Genomic DNA, 24,770 nt, shown 5'->3' with positions numbered 1-24,770 from the left:
GCCCCCAGTCTCATCCATCCTTTGATTTAGTCACCATTCCTTCATTCATTCACTGAAATTAACTGAATACCTGTTGTGAGCCCAGGCCTGTGTGGACAAGTCCTTGTTCTAGGAGTTCATGATCTTGTGAAGGAGGCCAAAGGGAAAGTAAAGCACAAAACACAAGATTATGACCCATCCTAGTGTGCTGAGTGCCACAGTGACAGGCACTGGTGGAAGGGTCAGAGGAGGGCCACCACCCTCTCCCCATGGCAGCAGAGATGGGGAGGGGTCAGAGTGAACTCCCAGAACTGACATTTGGGCTGGGTCTTGAATAGTGAGCACTTAGTTGTTGGCAGAGCATGAACAAAAGGTGTGAAGATGGGTTTGACTTAGGATGTGTTAAGAGGGGGGGTCTTGGGGTGGCCTGGAGGGTGGTGGCTCATGAGATAGGAGCCCTGCTTCCTCTCCAGGACCCCCTGGAGCTGGGAGTCTCAGCTGCCCCCCGCCTTGACCTTGCTGGCCTGGTGGGGCCTGTTGCTCACAGACAAACGTGGCTCTGGCTCCTGGCTCTGCCCAGTGAGCTCTCTGCAGAGGCAACAGCAGCTGCAAGGTCTCACTCAGCGCTGGCGCGGTCCCGGCCATGGGCCTCCAGTGGAAGTTGCTGACAGCTGGTGGAGGCTAGGACCCGAACTGTGGGGTCTGCAGAGATGGCCCCGGCACCCCATTCAGCCGACGCTAGCCGAGGCCTGCTGTGTGCCTGCCACAGTCTGGGGTGGCTGCAGCAGGGTTACAAGGATGGAAACGGGACCACTGTGCTCCTGGCGCTTACAGTTGGTAGGGAGGGGAGCTGAACGCCAAGGATGCCACTAGATGGAAAGCGATGGGTGCAGTAAGGTGGGTACAATAACCGCACACAGTCCTGGCCCCATCCTGCTCCCTGGGGAGTGGGTTAGGCCCCCTTGCCTGTGAGGGCGACCCTGGGTCTGTGCAGGGCCTGGCCCACCATCCCGGTCCCCACCCTCTCACCCAGGCCCCAGAGGAAGCCCTGCATGGCGCCACGTCCCTCCCAGCCCTCTGACACGGCATCCTCACACGGAAGTGAACATGCAGGGCTGCATAGAAAGGGGGTGTGGCCAGTGCAGCAGAGGACGCCAGGGTCTATGGACCTGTATCCCATCCACCTCTGTCACAGTGAGCCTTGGACACATTTCTCAGTGCCCCAGTTTCTTCCCTATAAAAGGGGAGACCCGGGGTAGCTTACTCCCATGACCCTGGCAGCATTATGGGTGTCTGTCAGGGAAACGGAGCCACATAGGTTGGGTTCAACTCCCAGCTCGGCTGCCTACCACGTGTGTGACCTTAGGCAAGTTACTTGACTTCCTTGTGCCTCAGTTTCCTCATCTGTAAAACAGGGCTACAATAGAACCTGCCCTCACAGGTCATGTTAAGCGAGTGAATGTACGTGGCACATGTAGACTGTATTGGGCATAGGTCTGCAGAGAGAGGCAGTCCTAGAGAAGGATGACATGGCTGGACCCGTCACACGTCAGGTCGCTCATGTATGGGATGCCACCACTACCTTCCCGGTAGGGCAGCGCGGGGGTTAAATACGACGGCATGTGAAACACTTCTAGCAAACTGCTTGCCTCATAGAAAATGCTCGGCAATTACTCATGGGCGACCTTGGTGGGGGAGCATAGCTTGGCCAGTGAGGGGAGGGTCTGGTGCTGGCCAGCTGCATCATATGCTCTTGCCCTCTCAAATTCTGCAGAATGTGCTGAGGCATGAATTCATGAATTGTTAAGTGCTCTCTGTCAGAGGAGGAGCCTAGGCTTCCTGTTCCTGTTATGTGTTCCTCAACGAAGACTGCTTGCTGCATGGACATACCGCTTTCTTCACTTGCAGCTGGAGGAAGCTGAATGGAGAATGCACGAGATCCTTATGCCCATTTGATGGGAGGAGTGGTTGAGGCCCGAGTTGCTGATGTGGTTCTGGCCATCTCGGGACTGCGGGCACAGGGCGGACGCTCTCTGCTCTAGGCTTCTAGGAGAGCTCTTGCTGCCTCCTGGCCTCAGGAGTTCCTGGAGACGACGTGTCTCTGAGCCTGGGCTTGGGTTCGGAGGGTGGCCTGTCCCACACTGGCTTTAGGTGGGCACCTTGTGTAGGCCCTAGAAGAGGTTAGGAGTTGAGTGCAAAGATCCCCCAGTACCCACTGGCCAGGCTATGGCCACCTTCACAAAGAAGTGGAATCGCACTTTCCCCTGTCCCTCCCTCTCAACTTTGACCTCCTCTAGCCCCAACCACCCCCTCCTCTGTCCATCCTGCCATGCATGCATCCACTTACCCACTAAGTCATTTATTCTGGGCCAGAGAGGATGGAAAGATGAGGCCGACGTAGCTGCTGACCTCAGAAAGCTTCTAGTCTTAATACCATGGGTTATTTTTCATTAGAGAGAGCCAGGAAAGGGCCACATTGGAGGGGCTGTGGGCTCAGCCTCATGCAGCCTCAAGGTGGGCTTGAGTGGGAAAGGGGCTTGTGGCTATAGAATTGCTCTCCTTACTGAGAAAATGCCCAACTTTACTGTGTCCTTGCCGTCCTCCATTGGGTTAGGAGTTTTCTTGTGATCTCAGAGCCCCTTATACTTTGGGGGAAAGCATAGTCCACAGGCTCTAGCCTTTGACTCTGCATCCTTGGATGACTTATTTAATGCCCACTTGCCTCAGTTTCCTCATCTGTAAACTGTGAGTAGCAGTAAATGTACTCTATTCACTCACATGGTTCCATTTAGAGCAGGAAGCAGGTGTCACAGATGACGGTGTGCTTGCCTGTCTCCCTGCTAGATGTGGCGGGGGACCAGCACCTGGCTCCGAGCTGGGCACCTCGCTGCCGTCCATTCAGGTGACTGTCCTATGAATGGATGTGCCCTTCCGGCTACAAGAACAAGAGGTCAGAGCCCTGGGGAGGAGATCGGGCCCAGGGCCAGCCTGGCACTTGGGGCTGCGGTATGGGCCCTGCTTCCGGCGGATTGCAGGGGAGAATTAAGATCACCTTGTCAGGACTTCAAGAAGGTGGTGAGGAAAAGTCAATGCCGGTGCATCTGAAGGTCAGAGGGAGAGTGCACAGAAGCAGAGATCAAGCAAACTGTAAAGTCGTCATATCGCAGCTTATTATTCTTGACGCCCCCTCCCCCACCCCCATCTGATGTGGCCCGGAGATGTAGTGCCGCTGCCTGGACACAGGGGACCGGCCGAGTGGCCTCAGAAAGGCCCTGAGTGGCCTCAGAAAGACCCAGCCTGGCAGGTGACCTGAACCAGAGGGCGCTTCACACCCTACCCCTGCCCCAGGTCACCACAGGGCATGGACAATGATAGAGTCCACACGGCTGCCCCCTTAGGGCTAGAGATTTGCAAGGAAGTAAGAAATGATCCTTCAGTTCCTTGCTTTATGGATCGGAGGCTGGGGTCAGGCAAGAAGGGCAAGGAGCCCCAGGCCCTCAGGCGGTCAACAGGAGAGGTGGCCCTGGGCCCAGGTTTCCTGGCGCGCAGCTCAGTGCTCAACCTCTACTCCCTCATGGCCCCCACAGCGAACGGGGTCGCCGTCAGGGGGAGAGCAGCTTAAGCATGAGGGTCACGCAGAGGAAGCCTGGCCTGGGTGCAGGGGAGAGCCCCAGGCCTGCCCTTTGCTGTCCCCTCCCTTGTGTCTCACTGTGGGAGCCTCCCTGGGAGGCTGGGCTGCTCGGGCCGTTGGTGAGCGGGTCTTGGCCTTGCATCACCTGGCAATGTGCTCTAAGATGTGGAAACGTCACTGGCCTCCTGGCTGGGACAATGCAAACTCGACTAAATGCCACTTTCTATTTCTATTTCTGGCCTGTTTCCCTGGGAGGCCCCAGGAAACAGTGCACATGACATGTCTGGCTCCCCAGGTGGGGGACGGGGCCTGAATATAGGAGAGGACTTGGGTGAGCAGAGGCTGCTCTCCTGGGAGACCTTGAGCCTCCCCTCTGTGGGGTGGACAGGTGGGGGTGCTCTGGGAGCGGAAGCCCAACTCCCTCAAGGTGACCATTGATCTGGAAAGATCTCTGGGTAACAGACCAGGCCTTACGAGGCCTGTAGAGTTGTTGTAGTGCCAGGCCCTGCGAACTGATCTGGTCTTATTTGCTCATTTCACCAAGGAGAAAACATAGTGGGGAAGACGGTGCCCAAGGCCACACAGTCAGGACATGGGGACAGCAAAACAGCCTTGAGGTCACAGTCAAATCCGTCACACGGATTCCTCAGTCGCTCACCATCGGCAATGCACACTGCCGGAAGTTGCTGGAAGGTGGTTTCTGGAGCCTAAATGTTAAACACTAGATACTGAACACACGTGGCTTTGATCCAGTGGCTTTATCTCCCTCGGGACCAACAGAGTCAGGAGACACAGTGGGATTCCGAGGAAGGAGGGCAGGGAGAAAGGCTGGTTTCCCACATGCAGGGCCAGGCACACAGTAGGAGCTCAATTATGGCTGTTAAATGTACGAATACGGTTAGGAGGGGGCTGGGGTGCTGCAGTGAGCACTCATGAGAGTCTAACGGGGACGAGTTTAGGGAAAATAGAAAGGACAGATGGCCCATAGCGAGAATAAACCTCTGGGGTACCTTACCCCCAAGAGGTAGTGCGAGTGAGCCCAAAACCTCCCTGCATATTTCAGATGAATTCACTCACCACAGATCCACTGTGGGCTAGAGAGGGGACAACAGGAGGTTTTAGCCACACCCTGCACCTGAGTCTTGTGACGAAAGCACAGACGGGTCCTCTTGCCAAGTGCCAGGGCCACGGCACTGGGTAGGCTCATGTTTATATGTTTCTCAAGACTGCAAATTCCTGGCAAAGCGCAGGTGGCTCAGCTTTGGGTTACTGGGTCCCTCCGCAAGGTTCTGAGTTATTTTAAACAGCCACCAATGTTTTCCCTCGTTTAGGCAGAGCCCTCCTTCTCTGTTCCTCTCGGCAGGCTGTGTGCAGACGGGCTGCCCTGCATCCTAGGACATCGTTTACCAGGATGCAGGCAGGACAGCACCAGTCGGGGCCTGCTGTCAGGAGCCTTCTGCTCTAATCTGGGGACAGCAAAGCGACCTTTCCCATTGTGGGCGTGGCAGCGGTCCCAACTGTAAGCAGAAAAGCACAAGGCAGCACCAGGGATGGGCTTGCTCGACTGGTGGGAAGAGCTTGTGCTGGCCAGAAGAGGAATCGCATATGGTCACTTGCTTGCTCAGGACTAAGGACTTAGGTTTAGGCAGAGTAAGGCCTGAGGAAGAGCGAGGGAGGCAGAGAGCAGGGAAGGGACCCCCATGAGCTCCTCTGGGCTGCAGCTCCCAGTGCCCGCAGTGGAGACTGAGCACTGACCCAGAGCCTGGAGAAGAGGAAGGCTTTCCCCACACTTGCCCTGTGATCTTGGAATATAAATGTATGAACTTTCCAGAGCTCAAGGATTTTATTAACAAGCTGCCCAATTGGTTCATTCATTCATGGGACAGAGAGTGAATGCCCACCAAGTGTCAGGCACCAGGTATGCAAAGATCAACCATCACTCAGAAACCGCGTCTCTGTCCTTCTGGGAGCTTATAATGGGGAAGAAAAAGTATTTCTCCCAAATGTAGATTTGCTGGGGGTGTCGATCTTTTTAATCAAGTTTCTTGTGAAGTCTCAGAGCGGGGGCCATAACCTGGGCCCCGCTGTGCCAGTGGCCCACAAGGCAGGGGCAAGCGGCATGTGTTTGACCCATCTCTGCTCCCCAGAGCCCTGGGATGTGGGGGGGCGCGTAGGCCTTCTTGCCACCAGGACCCTAAGTCCAGGACAACTGCTCGGTGACACCCATGGCAGCCATTTCCCTAAAGCTTCATGGTGCTTTCTCCCCTGGGCCCCTGCAAAGAAATGCCATTTCATGCCTGCTGTGTCAGATGTGTGCCCCGAGCCTGCCACCACTGCTCAGCTGATGTCAGGGACGCTGGAGAGAAGGGCTAAAAATAGCTCCAATTCGAAGCGCTGCTCTCAGGGACAGCTGGCCCCTCCGCCTTCCTCGACGCTGAAGACATCTCAGCTGGAGTGTATGGTGGGGGGGGGGGGCTGGTGAGGTGGGGGATCAGAGGGGGTCCCAGGGCCATCCAGGCAGTGGAAGGTTCTAGAGTCCATCCTCACACTCAGAAAGAGCCCGGGGTCATGTCAGTGCACAGTTCCTGCTGTGCCAGGCTTGGGGACCCTTCGAACTGCCTGCACCTTGTGTTTGGGGTGTTTTTAAGGGAGTCCGCAGGTGGCACATGTATGTGGGCACACAGGTATATACAGCCATGTGTGCATTTGGGTGCCTGTGACAAACTGCTGGGGCTGCGAGGGCCACCAGCAGGTCCTGCCCCTGTGATCCGTGAGTTCAGTGTCTGACAGTCCCAACAGGTTTGCTCCTCTCTCCCTAAACTGTCCAGAGACGGACAGAAAGCCTGTCCTGTTGTAGCGTTATCCAGCCGCACTGGTTGGTAAGTTCTCTCTTGCGTCCAACCCAAATCTTTCCTGCTTTCATTGGGCTCCTGTCTCCATTCTGCTCATCTGCCTGGGGGAACATGGATTTCGTGTATTTGAAGCTAGGGTTGCAGGCATTCCAAAGTCAAATGAGACCAGGGGCTCACCTCACTGCAGCACCTTCGATTGGATGTCTGGCACGGTGGGCCAGGTGTACGGGTGCCCTTCCCGGGGGTTAAGATCTAGCTGGAGAGACATCTCTGTTCACATGTACAGGGTGGGCTGCCAGAAAGGCTATGATAGCGGAGGGGCGAGGCCGCAGGGGGTGCATAACAGAGGCCTGTGGCACAGCCAAACAGAGGCTTACATGCAGTTTTCCAGCCTGAGCCTCAATTTCACGATCTGTAAAATGGGGCTAAGAGATGGGCTGCGGGGGTCGGGGCAGCCTGTCTGCACATAGGCTGCCGGGTGTAATGGGTGAAGGCGGGCTCTGCCTAAATGAGGGAAAAAAACATTAGTGGCTGTTCAAAGACCTCACAACTTTGAGAGGGACCCACCAACTCAAAATAGATCATAGGGTGATTGAAAGGAGTAAGTGCAATGGGGAGAGAGGGGATGAGGGAGAGGGAGTGAGCAGGAGAATACAGTGTATGAAGTTAGCAGCACCCTCTCTGGAGTTCCGCTCCCTGGTATGAGTCTCGGTAGCTACGTCCTTGGCTGCCCTCTTGCTTTGGTTTCTTCCTCTGTAGACAATTATAAGGTTTTTAGATTAAATGGCATAAAATCTGTAGAGTGCTTACATAGTGCCTGACAGATAGGGAAAACCCAATAAATGGCGCTATTACTCTATTGAGGAGACAGTAGAACGGGTGGGCGGTGGTGGTGGTGGATGGGGAGTAATTTGACCTGCGCAGGGAGCGGGGCACGGGGAGGGGAGTGGGGCCCTGCTCCCACCTGCATGCCGTTAATGCTGTGCTCGGGTGGGAACCCCGTGGCTGTTCCCTGAGCCCCGGAACAGGAACAAGCAGCAGGAGGGGGCACGTGCCAGGAGGGTCTGGGAACCGAGCGCTATCGGGTGTGGCCAGAGGGCAGGGAGCAGGTGTGGGAGAGAGCGTGGGGAAAGCAGGAGACCGGCTGCCTGCATGCGGGGCCAGCGGGGAGCCGCCCACATTACTAGATCTGGGTCAGCCTCGACGTCCTCCCCTGGAAAGTGGGGATGGTGGGAAGAGTAACCTGGCGGAGGCTAGCGGGCCGTTCTCTGAGCTTCTCGGACACGCCGGGCACGGGTTGCCTGAGATCTGCAAAGGGTCTACGGGAGCTGGTAGGACTTTTGCTCTGTCTGCTCTTGCTCCTGCTCCAGGACCCTAGGGAACAGCCATGGGATTCCTACCTGGGCACAGAGTCAACGGCATGCAGGTAGGAACACAGCCTTTTTGTCACAGCAGCCTCCTTGGGTGGCCCCCGGTGACCCAGCTCAGCAGTTCTCAGCAGGTGATGAGTGGCAAGGTTCCCATACCAGCCCCAGGCAGCCCGGAGCCCTGAGACACCTCCCACCCCTGCTTTGGGCCAGTTTCTCCTACAGTCCCTGCGCAACCACCTGGCCCAAGACTCTCCCAGCCTCAGACGTGGTCAGAAATGGAACGGACCCACGGGAGGCAACTCCTCTGCCCCCAGAAGGAGGGGCCAGGCGAGCATGCAGATCTTACAGTGTCGGTAGGTGCGGCAGCTCTCAACACCTTCACTGCTGCCAGGCGGGGCGGGGCCCCCCGCAAACCAGGTGCAGGTTGAGGGAAGTGAATCCCGTGAGAACAGGCCTGGGCCATTCACAAGTTCAGTGAGTTCTTTGCTGCTTTGGTGGCAGCTAGCCCAGCTCCATCCTTGATGTTGGGGACAGTACGTCATCGGATTTGGGAACGCCCCCATTCTCTTACCTTCCGTCTGGCCAGCAAGCGCCACGTCCCTGCCCTTCGTGCTGGTGAGCCCAGCGCCTCAGTGTGGGTTCGCTCTGCGTCCTGTGCCTGCTGTGGTAACAGTGAATGGAGCAGGCCAGGCAGGAGCAGGCCGCCCTGGGGGCCGGGAGACCGCCCCCTCAGTGACCCAGGCTTGGCTATGGCACACGGGTGCGACCATGTGCCTCCGGGTGTTTGTTCCGTGTGTGATGTGTACATGCATGTGGTCGTTTGTATGTGTGGGTCTCTGCTGTGTAGGACAGTGTGTTGCCATGTGGGCATGTAAATTTCTTGTGTAGTTAGCACGTACACACCAGGGATGTATAGTGTGCATGCATGTTTGTGTGTGGTGTTCGTGTGGCCTGTGTTCCTGTGGGTGGTGTGGGTGAATGTGATCATGTGTATGTGTCTATGTGAGAGGGAGTGTGCGCCACATCCCCCAGGATATGAGTAAAGATGCCCTGAGGCGGCCTGGGGGCATGACTAGTCACATATAAATCAACAAAAATATAAAGCTGTTTTTTTTTAAGCAGCAAAGGGCCCTTTAGGTGAATAACTGTATTACTAGTTTCAGAGAAAAAGTATGCCTTGCCTTTGTGGTCGGCTTCCCTGGCCTTTCTGTAAAGCACTGGAGGGGCCAGGGTACAGCCGCAGGCCTGAGTGCCATTGGCTACACAGCCTGGGCTCGGTGACCACATCCCTGGATGGGCCATCGGGGGCCTGAGCACCGCTGACAACACCCCAGCCCCATGGGGAGGGCAGCAGCTGTGCTGTGTGGTTTCGTTGAGGTTGGGCTGCCAGGGCAGCGTCTGCAGATGACCATGAGGATGGCGAGTCCGAGGACCCTCCCCCAGCAGAACCGCGCCTCCCCGCCGCCTCCCCAGGGCCTGCTCTGCACTGTGGCTGCAAGTGACATGAAGGGTCTGCCCTGGCCTCCACCCAGCACATGCTGGGCAGATTTCTAATGGCTTCCTGGGGCTGGATCCCTTCCCTGACCGGCATGTGGGCTCTGGAGGGGCAGCCTTACCACACAGTGCCACCGCCGGCCCTGCGCTGGGGGACGTGCACGCAGAAGAGGAAGGCAGGCTTGGCATGTTCGGTAGCTCGGAGCCGGCGTCCAGTGTGCGTGCTGGCAAGGCCGCTGCATCTCCTGCCCCTCGTCTCAGGTTCCTCCCTCCCTCTGAGGGGAAGCTGGAAGGACCAAGGCCAGACTGGGGCCTTAGGCACCCTCGAAGGTGACCGCCACTCCCTGGGTGGGAGAGAAGAGCTCACAGAACTGGGTTCCAGAAGAAGCCACTTACTAGGTGAGTGGCGAGAGCTAGAGATTGCTAAGACCACCCTGCTCAAGGTGGCTACCCGGTAGACAGTAAGATCCCCAGCCCTCACCCCGTAGTCCCCCCTCAGTAGCTGTTTTGGCCCAAAGGGGCCTCTGGGATAGGGCTGTGGGGCCAGCTCTGCCTTAAATCCAGTAGCTCCTACCCATTCATTCCCCGTCCAGGCTCAGGGCGGCCTGGGGGCTGGGGTGGCGGGCCCCACGGCCATTCCTCATCTCCTGCCCTGGGGCGTCATCACCGGGGCCTCCTCCAGTGGCTGGGCCCTGGGGGTCAGGCCCAAGGGAACTTTGACCAGAGGAAAAGGACAGGAGAAGGTGGTGAGGTGAGAAGTCTTGTCACTTTTTTGCCCAGGCTCTACCTGCCTTCTTTCTTTCTTAAAACTCTCAAAATATATACAGAATTGTGACAGTTCTGTATATATTCTGCGTACAAGTTCTTTGTCGAATATGTGATTTACTCCCAGTGTGTAGCTTGTTTGTTCATTTTCTTAACGACGTTATTTACAGAGCAAAATTTTAACATTTTGATGGAAGCCAATTTGTCAATTTTTTCTTTTATGGAGGATGCTTTTGCTGTCCTAATGTGGAGTCACAAAGATTTTCTCCTATGTTTTTTCTTCACAGTTTTATAGTTTTACATGTTAATCTATGACATGTTTTAAGTTAGCCTGTGAATGACTAATTGTTCCTACATCATTTGTTGAAAAGACATCTTTTCTCTTTTGAATCATCTTTCCACTGTGTCAGAAATCAGTGGACCATGTATGTGTGGTTCTGTTTCTAGACTCTGTATTCTATTCCACTGATGTGTGTTTCTCTTTTTTTTTTGCCAACATTACACTGTCTTAATTAGCGTACTTTATAGTATGTTCTAAAACCAGATAGTGTTGAGTTCTTTACATTCTTTTTTTTTTTTTCAAAATTGTTTTGGCTGTTCTCGTTTCTTTGCCTTCCTATATAAATTTTAGAATCTGCTTGTCTGTATCTGCAAAAACAAAAATCTTGCTGGGGTCTTTATTGAAGTTGTGCTGAGTCCATAGATCAACTTGGGGAGAATGGTCATTATATTGTCACCATATAAGGAGTCTTTGCATCCGTGAACTTGGCACGTCTCTCTATCACTTAGGTTTTACTGGATTTCTTCTTTTAGTGTTTTGTAGCTTTAAAATATTTATCCTGTACATTTTATTAGATTTATTTCTGAATACTTTTTTGGTGCTGCTAATTTAAATCTGTTGTATTTCTAAAATTTTAATTTCCAATTGTTCATTAGTAGTCTATAAAAACAAATTTAATTTTTATATGCTGAACTTGTATCATGAGACTTTGCTAAACTTACTTACTTGTTTTATAAGCTTTCTAAAAATATTCCTTGGAGTTTTCTATTTAGACAATGATGTCATTTACAAAGAAAGACAGTTTTACTTCTTTCCTTGCAAACTGTACATACATTCTTTTTATTGGTTTATTGCTCTGGCTGGCACTTTAGTATGATGCTGAATAGGTGTGGTGAGAGTAGATCATTGCCTTGTTCCTGATCTTAAGAGGTAAGATTTCAGTCTTTTATTATTAATTATGATATTAACTATATATAGGTTTTTATAGATATCTTTCCTCTATATCAGGTTAAGAAACTTCTCTTACATTCCTAGTTTTCTGAGAGGTGTTTGAAATCATGAATGGATGTTGAATGGATATAAAATGCATATTTCTGCATCAATTAATGTGGTGTATGGTTTTTCTTCTTAATATCATTGATTACATTGAATATCAAACCCACCTTACATTCCCAGAATAAACCCTATGCTGTATCATCCCTTCTTGGATTATATCATTGGGTTTGATTTGTTAACATTTTGGTGAAGATTTTTTACATCTATGTTTATGAGGGATATTGTCTATAGTTTTATTTTTTTATATGGTATTTGTCTGGCTTTGATATCCGAGTAATGCTGGCCTCATAAAATGAATGGGGAAATGTTCTTTCCTCTTTTATTTTTCTGGAAAAGCAAGTGTATAGAATTGGTGCGATTTCGACTTGACATGTTTGGTAGGTGTTACAATTTCTCCTAAGGAGGATTCTCTAAACTTCAGGCCCCACAGCCTGGGCTGAGCCCTGTTTGGGGATTTAAGGGTGGGTAGTTCTCAACAATCAGAATTTCCAAAATGCCGTTTCTGAGAATGTTGTAAGAAGCAGCAGGGGACTGTAGGCTCACGGAGGCAAACCGCTATAGCCTCCTGCCCCTTGCAGAAATCACGTGCTTCTCATCCCAGCCAGCGTCGGGCAGAGCTATAGTGTCAGTGGGGCCGCTTAGTTTGGGTAAGACCTTCTCTGATTCACCTGAACTATGACTGGCTGTGTCACTCAGCCTCTCTGAGCCTCAGATGAGCCAATGGAAAAAAGGAGGTCACAAACGTTTTTCCCTCGAAGTGCTGGTGTAAAAGGGAAAGTGTGCTCAGAGAACCAGAGGGCTCTGGAGGCAGGTATAAGAAGCTTTGACCAATCCTGTGGTTTACAAAGTAAGGTGGGGAGATAGAGTTGGGAGCCAAGTAAGCAGAGTGGGCTGAAGGAAAGATGGGCGGAAAGCACCGGGGGGCAGGGGAGGGGCAGGAAAAGCTGTCATCTGTGGTTTCTGGTCTTCCAGACATTCTCATGGCATGCCATGTGAGCCCCTCTGCCCCGCGACCCTCCCAGAGGGCATGATTGCATACGTTCCTCCCTTCAACACGTCCCGGGGTCCTCCTCTGGGCCAGGCATTTGCTAGCTGAGGGCCTGGGCTCAGAGAGGTTAGGAGGTGTTTCCCAGGCAGCACAGCCACTGACGGCACTGGCACAGAGCCCGGGTATTTTGAGTACTTCATGCTTTTCCACTGTACCAAGTTCCCAGGCAGAGAGACGCATGGTGCACCTCCGAGAGGCATGTGGGGAGGCCTTGAGAGCACTGGCCCAGGGGCCAGACTGCGCGACTTGGAGCCCTGCTCTACCTCTGAGCTGGGTAAATCCAATCAGTTCCTAACCGCGGTGCTCTGGTTGCCCTCTGGAAAATGAGGGTGATATGGCATCTACCTCAACAGGTTGTTGCGAAGATTAAATGACTTAATAAATACGAAATGCTCAGAGCATTGTCTGGCACCTGTATCACCCACAAACAACAGGTATTATTTGTAAACATGCTAGGCCATACTTTCACCTCTGCAGAGCCACTCATTTAAACAAGATTGAAGTTATAAAACATCGGCAGAAGCCTGGAGATTCTCAGTCTGCCCTCCTCCTTCCCCACCCCAAAATGGGCGAATAGCACAGGCCCAGCCTTGCCAGGGACTTGCCCAAGGTCGTGTGACCGTAGACCTGCTTTCTGAGTCCTCAGTCCAATGATGCGCTGCCTGCCTGCTTTGAGACCCATGCATTTCATGATGCGGTGCTCTTAGGAGAGCCACGGTGTTGACAGGTGGTGACGCAAGATGTGGAAACAAATCCAGAGAGTTGGATGTCTTTCCTCCTGGACTACTTTCCTGGTGGCTGTGAGCTTTCTGGAAACTGTCAGAGAGGGAGAGAGGTTGATGGTTTGGGGGAGCAGTAGCCCACCTTGTGTCACCTCGTGTCCCTTCCATAGGGACTCAGCATATCTGGGCTTGCCACCTTCTGCCCCGCGACGCTGCAGCAAAGGAGGGTGCTGGGCTCGGGAGGCCGCTGACTGGGGATGAGATCACCGCCGGAACAGCCTTCCTGCGTGGCTTAGTGTCTGGCGCCACCTTGTGGCCATGGGCCAAGGCTGTCTTTGCACAGGGGCTGGAGGCTTAGCCTAGGCAGCTGGCTGGGTGTCCCGGAGGTCACTTAGACCCACTCTGGATTTTACATACCCCCCTCAGGTGTCTATTAGGGACCCAAGGGCTTAAGAAGAGAAGATGAGTTTTCAGGAGCCAAAGGGGGGGAATAAGTACAAGGCACCTGATCTAGAAATCCTGGGCTGGATTCCAGGGTGGGAGGCCATGTGAGCTGCTGTTCTAGGAGATGTGATTTCCAGATTTGGTTTTAGGCTTGACCCTGGTGCACTCTGGGCATCCATTCGTTTATAGGCACCAGGGGGAGAGGCTCTAGCTTTGCCCACTCCCACCTTTATTTATTCCCCTATGCTGGGATGCCCTCACAGAGGATGGGTGAGGTTTGTTTCTCTGCTAGGCATTACAGCGGAATCGGCATGTTCTGGGCTCATTGCCTTCCGTTGTGCTGGACGCGATGGGCAGAGGGGCTTGTGGCTTGGGGAAATGGGGGCTTGAGGGGCAGGTCAAGTGCTCCTTTTTCCCTGGTAGGGCAGACCTGGGCGGATCTGAGTGGTGGTGTTACTTGGCCTGGGACCTGCCTGCAGGACCCTGACTGCCACGTAATCATTTCTCTACCTTGGTCTACCCTGTGAGGCCAGGAGAGGAGGAGTCTGAGGTCCCAGAGCACCCCTGCAAGGGCACATATACACTTGTGGCCTGGTCCCTGTGGGAGTCTGCGGCCGGCATTGTGTGTCATTGGTACCCGTGTCGGGAGAGCGGAGTGTTGGATCACGGACGCCACATCTGACCTGTGAGACCGCTGGCACCGCGGCCCTGCTGGGCCCCCGGCTGTTCTGGGTGCCGGTGCAGACCTTGACTCTCAGCATTGCCTCAGCACCTCAGCCAGCACACCCCTGTCCCCCACCACTGCGCCTGCCCAGGCCACCGCCAGATCTGCTCAGCCTGACCCTTCCTTCCACCCTGATTCAGTCTGGCCTCCCCAGCCCCTCCCAAACCCCTTGCGACTTATCTCCTCCTAGTGCGCCCTCCCTGCCCAGGTTTATTGTGGCCACCATCTCTTCCAGGCGGCCCTCTCCTTCAGGCCCCCATATTTTGACACTGCTTTCCTCTCCTTTCTCACTTTCTCTCGCCTTTCCACATCTCCCTCTCTGTGCTTCTTTCTGCATCCCTCCTCTGGGTGTGTTTGCGCCTTCCTCTGCCTCCCTGTCTATCTCCCTCTCTGTCTCTGTCTCTTTATGTCTCTCGGTCTCTTTCTCTCTCAGTGACCCCGTGGCTTTACAGATCAGGCACAATAACCTCCCTGCCCTTTTCTGAGCTTCTTCCCTGGTCTCTTGACTTTGGGAACTTACCGACTGAGGCTGAGAGAGAAGCCTTGACTCATGGGAAGTGCCACAGCTAGTGAGTGACAGAACCTGGAACAGAACGAAAACTCAGTGCTTCATGTCACTTCCGAGCCTCGGTTTCCCTTGTGTTAAATGACGTTAGCCAGCCTGCCACGCGGGGCCTGGGAGGGCTCTGGGAGCTGATGGGCCCGGGGCACCTGCCGTCCTCCCGTCCCCCGCCCTCCCTGACAGTGTCCCTGCCGCAGTGCCATCCTCCCCTGTGCCTGTGCCTCCCGCCTTCCTGCCTTTGGTTCCTGGCAGGACTGTCTCTCTGCTCACTCCTAGGAGTGTGTTTCCAGCGATGTAACGTGTCTGTCCCAGCTCCATGGGTGGACCTTTCAGAGATGCAACACCCACAGGCCCTTTGGAGCCCAGAGAGATAGCCACAGCCTCATTTGTCAGGTGTTGGGTGGGAGCGTGCTGTTGCCAGTGTGTTGGGTCTAGGTCCCAGGCATTGGTTTGCAGGGTTACTTTGGGTCCCGAGCACACCCTAGGGGACCCTGGAGCAGTCGATCACCTGTGGGGGTCCAGTCCGTGATTAGCACTCTGGAGGGAGACCCCCCGTTTTGGAAGTGGAGGAGAGCAGCGCTCCGCAGGTTGAAATTATTTTACAAAGATGTTTTGGCATCTTTGCTTCTAAAGTATGGGCTTCAGTAACATCAACACAAGGTTCCTGAGCGATGTGCAGTCTCACATTGCCCTGGGGAAATGCCGAGCCCCTCTCGGGGACCTGCTCTTTGATCCCTCTCATAAGGTTGCTGCAGGCAGGAGCATGGGCCACCTTTGCTGTGTCGTGACACAGTCGTCCAACTGGGACTCCTCGGTCCTAGAAGGCAGGTGTCTTCCTTCTATCAGGATAGGCACTGGGGACACGGCATGAACAACAGACAGGCTCGTGTGCTCCACAGGAGACAGAAAAGAGACAAAAATGTGGGGAAAGAGAATGAGAAGTGAGGGGCAGGCAGGGTCCCATGAGCCAACGGAGGAGGTGGGGATTTGATCCTAAGCATTGTGGGAAGCCGTGGGGTGGTTTAAAAAAGGGGTTGACATGATTGCGTTTATGATTTTCAAAGAGCACCTTGGCTGCTGTGTGCAGAGCGGGTGGTTCTGGGGCCGGAGTGGGTGCTGGGAGGCCAGTGAGGAGGCTTCTGCTCTGATTCGGGCAGGAGGGGCTGTGGTAGGGACCAGGCCGGTGGTGGTGCTGGGACACAGAGAAAAGACCACCCTGCAGCTCCAGGTGGGTAGGTGACAATGCTTGAAGGCAGTGGGGACCACATAGGCTGTCAACCATGCTCTTAGCCTCTATGACTCAGGCTCGGTATCATAGATGGCACAATGATTATGCTCCCTGGGATGGTCAGGGATGCACGTGTGGGTCTGTCCCCTTAAGCTGCAGCCCCTGGTTTATGGTTCATGTTCTGTGGCCCAATCAGGCCACACAGCCATGCTTCCTGAACTTGCCTTAGCCCTGGTGCCGCGGCTCCTCTGGCCCTGGTCCGGCCCGGGAAACTGCTGACCGACCTGGTCCTTTAGATCCTCCCCTTGACTGGGGCTTGCAGACAGCTGCTGAAAGTTTGAGTAAAAGGAGGCATGGAGCTTTCTTCCTGGACCCAGGACGTGTGCCCACCTCTCTGACAACCTCCCTAATCTCCCCCACACCCAACTCTGTGATGCTGTGATCCCTTTCTCCATGTTAAAGAATAACAAGGACATGGAGCTGGGGTAATTAGTCCAAAGTCCCATTAGCAAATGACAGAGTTGGGATTTGAACCTGGAGCCCATGTCCTCCACCCAAACTCGTTTCCTTTGCCCCTGTCCTCCCGGATGGAGCAGGGTCAGTGCATCTGTGTGGCTGCATCCTGGGTCAGACCTGCACAGAGGCTCAGTGCAGGCTCCGTGTCTCCCTAGAGTCTAGGGACACATGAGCTTTGGTGTCCAATGGCCAGGGGCTGGCTTCTGGTTGCTCCCCCATCCAACTGTGGGTCCGTGGCTGTTCCCCATCTGTCCCATGTGGGAGGGACACCTGCCTATTTACTGGGACCCAGTCAGCCATGGTATTTAGTAGAAGCTCCACAAATGCCACCCCGAAGCCTTAGTTAGCCCTGTGTCTGTATGTGTGTCCGTGGGCTGGGAAGACTCCTAGGGCCGGTTCAGGTGTCTGGAAAACCTCAGAGCGAAGGTGGAGACACCAGCATAGGTGGCTCTGGTTTTGGGGGCAATGTGGCCCTTCCAGAGCCCCCACCCCCACCCACGCTCTCTGTTCTGTTCCGCCTCTCTCGGCAGGTATATCCGCACCATGTACCTGGGGATCCAGAGCCAGCGGCGGAAGGAACACCAGCGACGCTTCTACTGGGCTATGATGTACGAATATGCAGACGTCAACATGTTGCGCCTCCTCGAGACCTTCCTGGAGAGCGCCCCCCAACTGGTGCTACAGCTCTGCATAATGATCCAGAAGAACAGCGCCGAGACGCTGCCCTGTGAGTGCCCCACCCCCAGGAGCCTGGGGAAGTGTCCTCCTTGTGGTCAGGGACAGGCCCCTCGCCCCATCTGGGGACCACCTGGTGGCCACCTGCCTCCTCCACACTCAGTACCCAGCATCCTCGGTGGGTGTCGCCAATGCTGGCCCCAGTCCTCAGGATGCCCAGGCTCCCATGCAGGCTGACCTGGCTCCCAGTGAGAGGGCCTGAGTGGAGAAATACTTCCCGGACCTCTTGGTGCCAGCCTGCTCACTGCCCATGGCCACTTTGTTCTGCTGAGTGGAGCAGAGCCGGGGTCTAAGATGTCCCTGGGAGCAGCAGGGCAGAGGGTCCTGGCCTCCCACTTCGGGGGAATGGAGCTTCCCTTTGGTGCTGGCCTGAGCTAAGGTCCGCATGTGTGCAGGGTGGGGAAGGTGGCCTACAGGTAGCACGTGGTGAAAAGACTAAAGCACGGTAAACAGCAGTTTCAGACGTTTGAGCTGTGGCTCTTGCTTCAAATCAATGCTTATGTAGAAGCTCCATTTATATAACGGGCTCAAGTAGCTCTGTTCTAGTTAGATGGGGCTCCAGAGCCTGGCACACTCTATCCAGTTCTCCCCCATCCTGGTCCCTGTGGCCCCAAGTGGTCTCCAGGGAACCCCAGAACCCCCCAGAGTCCAGCCTGGATGGCACTGGTCTCTGCAGAAGCAGGGAGCCTGGATGCTGGCTGTTCGGCTGCCCGAGAAGGCCTCGTGAGGTTAGACTTCACGGGACAAGGCAGAGTCCCGATGGTCAGATGGGCCTTGCTCTGCCAGCCTTGAGGGAGCCCTTGTGGGCCCGGGGGGCAGAATGGGGTGCCCAGTTACAGGCGTCCTCCCTGCTCATGAAGCCGCCACACCCAGTGATCTTTAGATCGCATGGGCTGCAGCTCCCCAGACCAGGGTTACCTGCCCCGGGGGCACATTTGTTGGGGCTATGGAGGGCCCCCCTCCCCCATCCGGGTTCTTCTTTCCCAACCCTGTTATAGTCTGAGACCTCCATCTAAACTGCCCTTTGCAATTTCAGTTTCAACTCTCCTGCCTTTACCACGTGGCTCAGGCAGCCATGTTGTCCATCCAACATTTGGCCACATCCCAGCACCACAAATAGACAGGGCAGGTGGCAGAATGATGCAGGGGGTAAGCTCCCAACAGGACACTGGCCCCAGACTGGGGTCTGGGGCACCAATTAGACCCTGCTGTGATTTTGGCTATTGCCCTTTCTCTCTTCGAGGCCTCCTGTCCTCTTTGGTATTGTAAAGATCAAGGATAAAGATCAACTTATCCTTGATCTTCAGGGGGATGCAGTGATGCAATGCATGTAGATCGCTTTGTTAAGTGTCAAGCTCTGCAGGAACCGAAGGGGTGTGTTTACCATTTCCAGGGCCTGGTACTGAGGGGCATGGGCAAGGTCCTGGGGAGATCCCCCACTGCCACCCCTCTTTGGCCCTGGGGATCATTCCTGCCCCAGCCTTTTTGTTGAGCATGTCCGTTCTATGATAGTTTCTCAGCTTATCAACACAGGGAGGCTGGATGTGAAATCCCTGGGGAGGAAGTTCAAGGGGCGGCAGACATTGCTTCCCCTTGATATGGGAGCCCAGCAGGGCCAAGGTCAGTGAAGGCCAAGAGACAGCTTGGGTTGCTGCCACCAGCAGGCACGAGGGGAGAGAGCTGCCGTGACAAGGGTCATGCGCTCTGGAGAAGCTCCCTGGCCCTTCCTCTCACATGCCCCTGTTTTTATGCATCGCTCAGAGGTCGGGTGAACATTTCCCCACATTTGTTTTGTGTGTGGAACAGGCGCTTTTCAAAGAAGGCATTCGTGGTTAAATACATTTGGGAACTGCTGGGCTAAACTAAGGTCAGCGGCAGCTTCTGCTGTTGGTTGTAAATCCCCAAGGTGAGGTTGGGGTCTATGGCATTAGCAGTGTTGATGGGAAGGAAGGGCACCTGCTGTCACCGAGCACAGGGCCTTGGCACTGTGCTTTTACTTAACTGCCTGCTCATCTCCATACCGTTTTGTTATGAAAATAGATGCCTTCCCTCTCTTTTCCCATGAAAAGCTGCATGACATGAAAGCGCCTTAAAGAAAATCAGTTTAAATATTAGAAATTAGAGGAAGGGAGAGAAAGTCTGTGGACTTGGAAGGGGCCAGATGGTGACATGGAAGGACTCTCCAGCCATGTGAGAACTCGGCGTGTGTGCGGCACCCTGGAAAGAGGGGTCAGCCCCTGCCCTGCTACCTGATAGCTGTCGGGCCTCGGGCAGTTACTGAGCCTTCCTGTTCCTTAGTTTTCTCCTTTCTAAAATAAGGATAATATCAGTACCTACTGCAGAGGGTGGTTATGAGCATTTAATGACATGACAAATGTCATTAAAAAGGGCCTCAAACAACTGGCTATTTTGTTGTTGGTGGAGGTGGTGGTAGAGCTTGTATTGATCCACTTTCTGCGTTGGACTGCGAGCTTTACTAGCGAGATCCGCGGCTGATCGGCCTTGCTTGGGATGGCCTTCGGCTGACTGCTCTATAGCATTAATGCTAGTAGATGGTTGGAAAGATCACTCTCACGTTAGCAGGTGCATTTTCCATTGATCTTGCCCAGTGCCATCCTCTTCCGCTTTTGCCATCTCTCCGCCTTCTAGTCCTCACTCATCCGTGGGTTAACAGGGCAGCAGTCAACCTGCAGGGCAGGTTTGTATCCAGTTTCCCCATGCATTCAGACTCAAGTGAAAAATATAATAGTAATAATTATAATCCATACAAATGTTATGCTAGAGTCACTTGGGCATTTCAGCAGGGTCTTCCTTAAATCTGATGTCTTGGTATTTTAAATAAAGATAAAAATAGAGCTGTAAAGGGAGCATGTGCTGATGCACTGTTTACACTGGTAGTGAGCCTCGTGTCTGCTGGAAGCTCTGCCTGCATCCTGGGCTGTGACAGGGTTCGGAAAGCAGTCCCGGACAGGGGAGAGTCAGCCAGAGGTGCACTCACACGCCACCTTGGCCATTTACTCGCTTTATGACACAGACCAAGTTAACTTCCCAACGGGGTGTCTTCGTATGTAAAGTGAGCATACTACTACTTCTGGAATTACTGCAGAGGTCTCACAAGCTGCACATTTGTCTCTCCAGCACCTTGCCTGGCATATTATGGGTACTTGGTACAGTCTGCCATTCCACAAAGATGCATTAAGTCGGGCGCCCTATTTCATGATGAAGGTAACAAGGAGAGAAACAGACTTAGTCCATGCCCTCAGGTACCTCCCGTCTCTGGGGAGACAGAATGAAAAGAATTAGACAGATGACATGTGGTAAGTGCTTTGGAGCAAGCACATATGGTGCCATGGCTGAAGTCCACAGGATGGGGCCTGAACAGAGCCTGCTTTGGGCACAGCGGTCAGGGAAGACCTCTCCAGACAGCTGGCATTTAGGCTGTGTGTAAATGAGAAGGAGCCAACTCTAGGAAGAACAGAAACAGCCATCTAGGCAAAGGGAACAGTACATACAAAGGTCCTGGGGTAGGAAAAGCTTGGCTCATTCTAGAAAGAGTCAGGAGCCAGCATGGCTGGAGGTTGGCAGGAGTGATGGGGGCAAGAGAAGGACGGCAGGAGCCTGACCGGGCAGGGCGTGCTGGGCCCTGCAAGGAGCTCGGGTCTGTACCAAGTGCAGTGGGAAGGGTTATGAAGGAAAGCTATACAATCCGAGTCCCCTTTAAAGAAGGACCCCCTTCCTGCTGTGCAGGGGGCAGAGCAGGAGCTGAGCTAGGAGTTCCAGTTAGTGGCTGCCGGGGAGGTCCAGGCATGAGATGAAGGGGTTGAGCCTGTCTGGGAAATGATGCAGAGTGTGCAGATCTGGGTGGTGCCCTGGAGAGCGAATCAGCAAGACTTAGTTTTGAGATGGAGTTGGGGGAGCTGGCAGGAGGCATGGGGCGAAGAGTTAATAGCTCTGTCACCTTTCCTCACTCATGGGTTTTCTGATGCTTCCACCTGAACATTGGCAGGGGTGCGGGTGGGGTGCCCCTTGCTGCTCCTCCACAGCACCTAAGTCTGCCTTTTTTGGTTGAGCCCACACTGAGGAGTTGCCCTACTTACGGGCTCTGATGCCCACCTTCCCCGGCATCACACTACCGCCATTTGTCAGGCACCTGCCGTGGGCCAGGCATTGTGTCAGGACTGGGTTTGCAAAGACCACCTCCCCTTGGGGAGTTTATGGTCTCAAATAATGCACTTAAAATTTTTTGATGGATATATGTTCAGAGGAGGGAGTAACTGTTTCTGGGGTTGTGATGGGTCAATAGGAGCTCTCCTGAAAAAGAAGGTTGGGAGGTTCTTCTGGGCAGTGGAACCACAGGTGCCAAGGGACAGAGGCGTGAAAGAGCATGGGGTGGGCAGGGAGTGAGCAGCTCTAGGCGTCTAGAGAACAGGATATGTTGCAGCAAGTGTGGGGACAGTGGTGGCGATGATGACCACGCTAATAATGTTAGTTAAGACTTTGGGGAGCTCAACTGTGTACCAGAGACTAGCTTAAGAAGTTTATGTGAGCCCTGGTTGGTGTGGCTCAGGGAGTTGAGTGCCGGCCTGTAAACCAAAGGGTCGCCAATTCGATTCCCTGTCAGGGCACATGCCTGGGTTGCGGGCCAGGTCCCCAGTATGGGGTGCAGGAGAGACAACATATTGATGTTTCTTTCCCTCTGGTTCTCTTTCCCTTCCCCTCTCTCTAAAATTAAATATATATATATATATATTTTAAGAAAGTTTACATGGATTAATCCAGTAAAGTTCCATGGCAACCCTATGAGTAGAGGCTCTATTATTCTTATTTTATAGATGATGAAATTGAGGTTCAGAGAGATTAAGTAATAAGCACAAGGCAGCCATAAGGCTTGTAAGCAACCTTGACCAAGGCAGTCCAGCTCCAGCGTCTGTGTCCTTAGCGAAGATGGCTGTGGTTGAGTCTCTAAGAGATAAGCTTGCATGGATTCTGCAGGAACGGGTCACTGATGTGGGGAGGGAGCTGAGGTTGACATGTGCTGCAGACCCGTCAGCTCTTGTGCGCGTGCATGTGTGTGTACCCCAATTACAATGATGCTGATTAGGTCAGAAGACGGTGCTTCTGGAATCTCTGCCCTGGGCCTGCCTTTTTGAAAATGTTCTCAGTCTTCGTGATTGTCTGTGTGAGCCACTTCTGCTAAGCACTCTTGAGGGAAGCCTTGTCTTACTGTCAAGCTCAGCTTGGCCTGACCAGGAGCTGAGGGAATGGGCCTGAGACCTAGGATCCCCGCAGCCTCCCAGGATACCTACTAGTGAGAAAGGCACATGGGCGCTCGCATGCCTTTGACTGGCCTTCCCTCAGGAACAGTCTCTATTCTGAACCTGGAGACTCACGGGGCTTAGCCAGACACACTGTGTGGCCTACACAATTAGTGAGACATTTGGAATTATAACCTTGTGTTTCCAGGATCCCTCAGTCTTAGATTTCTCTGGAAACCCTCAGAAAAAGCCTGAGGCATCCCCAGATGTTCTCTCAGCTGTGTGTGCCCCTCAACCCTCTTACCAGCTGGGGGGTGGGAAACAAGACTGGAAGTCCCTGGATGGGATCAGAAGCTTGTGACCACCACAGGGGCTTGGGTTGGATCTTAAACTTGAAGGCAGAGTCACCTGTGATCCCGGAAGGGAGCCAGCAGGCATGGTGCAGACCAGCCCTGCTCAAGGGACACACATGGGGGACATGCTTCTCCCATGGGCAGGGGCGTTCTCTCAGAGGGGATAAAAGCAGATGTGACTTGTCCTCATGAGAGGCATTGCACCAGGCAACATTTTACAGGCTCTCCCGAACCCCTGTGAGTGGGGGTGGGACAGCTGCTGAGAGATGATACCTAAAAGGTACCTTTGGTTGGATCCAGAAACTTAAACCTCATGACTTGTTTCCAAAGGGATTTGGAGCTATGAAATCTTTAGAACTGAAGAGGCTGATCAAGGCCAGCTAGCCCACCCTCCTGGTTTAATATATGGGAAGCGGAAGCACAGAGAAGCAAGTGAGTTGTTCAAAGTCACACAGCAAAGAATTCTCCCAGAAAAGGCTCCAGTTTCTGCCACAATGAGTGGGCAACTGAGATGGTAGCCCAGCACCTGTAGGATGTGGTTTAAATGCCAAGCCTTGTCCCGGTGAGCCCACCACCTGACCTTCATTACCCAAGGACATCTAGTGCCACTTTTACGTAGAACAAGCATCTTTACTCGGACAAGAAAGTGTGAGAAAATATGAAACCCTGCCTTTAAATATTGGTTTTCTTTTTAATAAGCATTGAATGCTAGGATTCAATTAGGGCTCTTGCTCTCTGTCTCCTTGGCATTAACCTCCCTGGTTGTTTTCCTTCTTCACTCCAATTGCCAGCTCCGTTTACAACAAACACCTTTCTAGTGACTTGCCCTTCATCTTCACATTTGCTTCTTTTCCTAGAGAGCGCCCTGACTGACAGGAACCTCATACTTCAGAAAGGCAAGTTTCCATTCGTGTCTCTTGGCTCCTGCTAAATAAATGTCTGTGCTTTTCTCTTCAGCTGCCCCAGAGCACTACATCCCTTCCCTAGTGAGGATGAAACGCATCCTGTAGGAAGCATTGCTCCCACTTTAGTCTCCCTGATCAGGTTTCCCTTCACCTCCAAGAACCCAGCCTTCTGGTCCTAGTTCTCAGGTGCAGGGAAGGCCCAGGGGGCTGCTCCTTAGCTGTGCGCTTGGTTAAACCATCCTCTCCCCTTCTTCCCCCCTCAATGGAAGACTTCCATGTCTCCCCTCCTGGAAGCTTCCTTATTTCTTACATGAAAACTGTTTTCTGGTGTCTTTGTATGTGGACATTAGCAGTTACCCTCAAAGTCTGGGACACAAAAGTTGATTATTTGATCACTGAGGATTTTAGTTACCAAGAGGTGGAGCTGCCATCCAGAAAGTGATGGTGACCTGGTTGTGTGGCCCAAAGGTGACAGCTCTGAACTCTACATCAGAGCCAGGAATTCCCTGCTCCCTTTCCTCATTACCAAGAAGCAAAATTTGTTATTAAAATGACCAGTGCACTGCATCAAACACCCTCAGATAGTGAATCACCTTGTGAAGAATTATAGGGAATTTCTGCACCTGCGCCCTTCCCTGACCAGTGCTGGCCACGGCTGGACGGAACCGCAAGGAAGCAGAGCCCCTCCCCCAGCTCACCCCCGCTGAGCTGGGGCTGCCCATCTCAGAGACCTGCTGTGGGCTTCAGACCAAGTCTTTACTGAGGTCTTCCAGTCTTTGATCTCAGCTTCCGGACTGCTCACCACACTTCTGTGTCTTCGTCGGGAACAGACAAATGAAGGCCGTTCCCCA

At 53.5% G+C, this 24,770-nt stretch overlaps 1 protein-coding gene across 1 annotated transcript in view; it reads left to right on the top strand.

The window, feature by feature from the left end:
* Positions 1-24,770, top strand: part of XKR6 (XK related 6) — a 234,006-nt gene that overhangs the window by 194,204 nt on the left and 15,032 nt on the right. Inside the window, exon 2 of the mRNA XM_054576038.1 lies at positions 17,202-17,398. Coding sequence (XP_054432013.1) covers positions 17,202-17,398 — 197 coding nt within the window. The remainder of the gene's footprint in view (positions 1-17,201; positions 17,399-24,770) is intronic.

Source organism: Pteronotus mesoamericanus, unplaced genomic scaffold, assembly GCF_021234165.1.
Source record: "Pteronotus mesoamericanus isolate MK-2021 breed Mesoamerican mustached bat unplaced genomic scaffold, CSHL_Meso_final contig_32, whole genome shotgun sequence".
Taxonomy (NCBI): Eukaryota; Metazoa; Chordata; class Mammalia; order Chiroptera; family Mormoopidae; genus Pteronotus; species Pteronotus mesoamericanus.
This window is presented reverse-complemented; position numbering and strand designations above follow the sequence as displayed.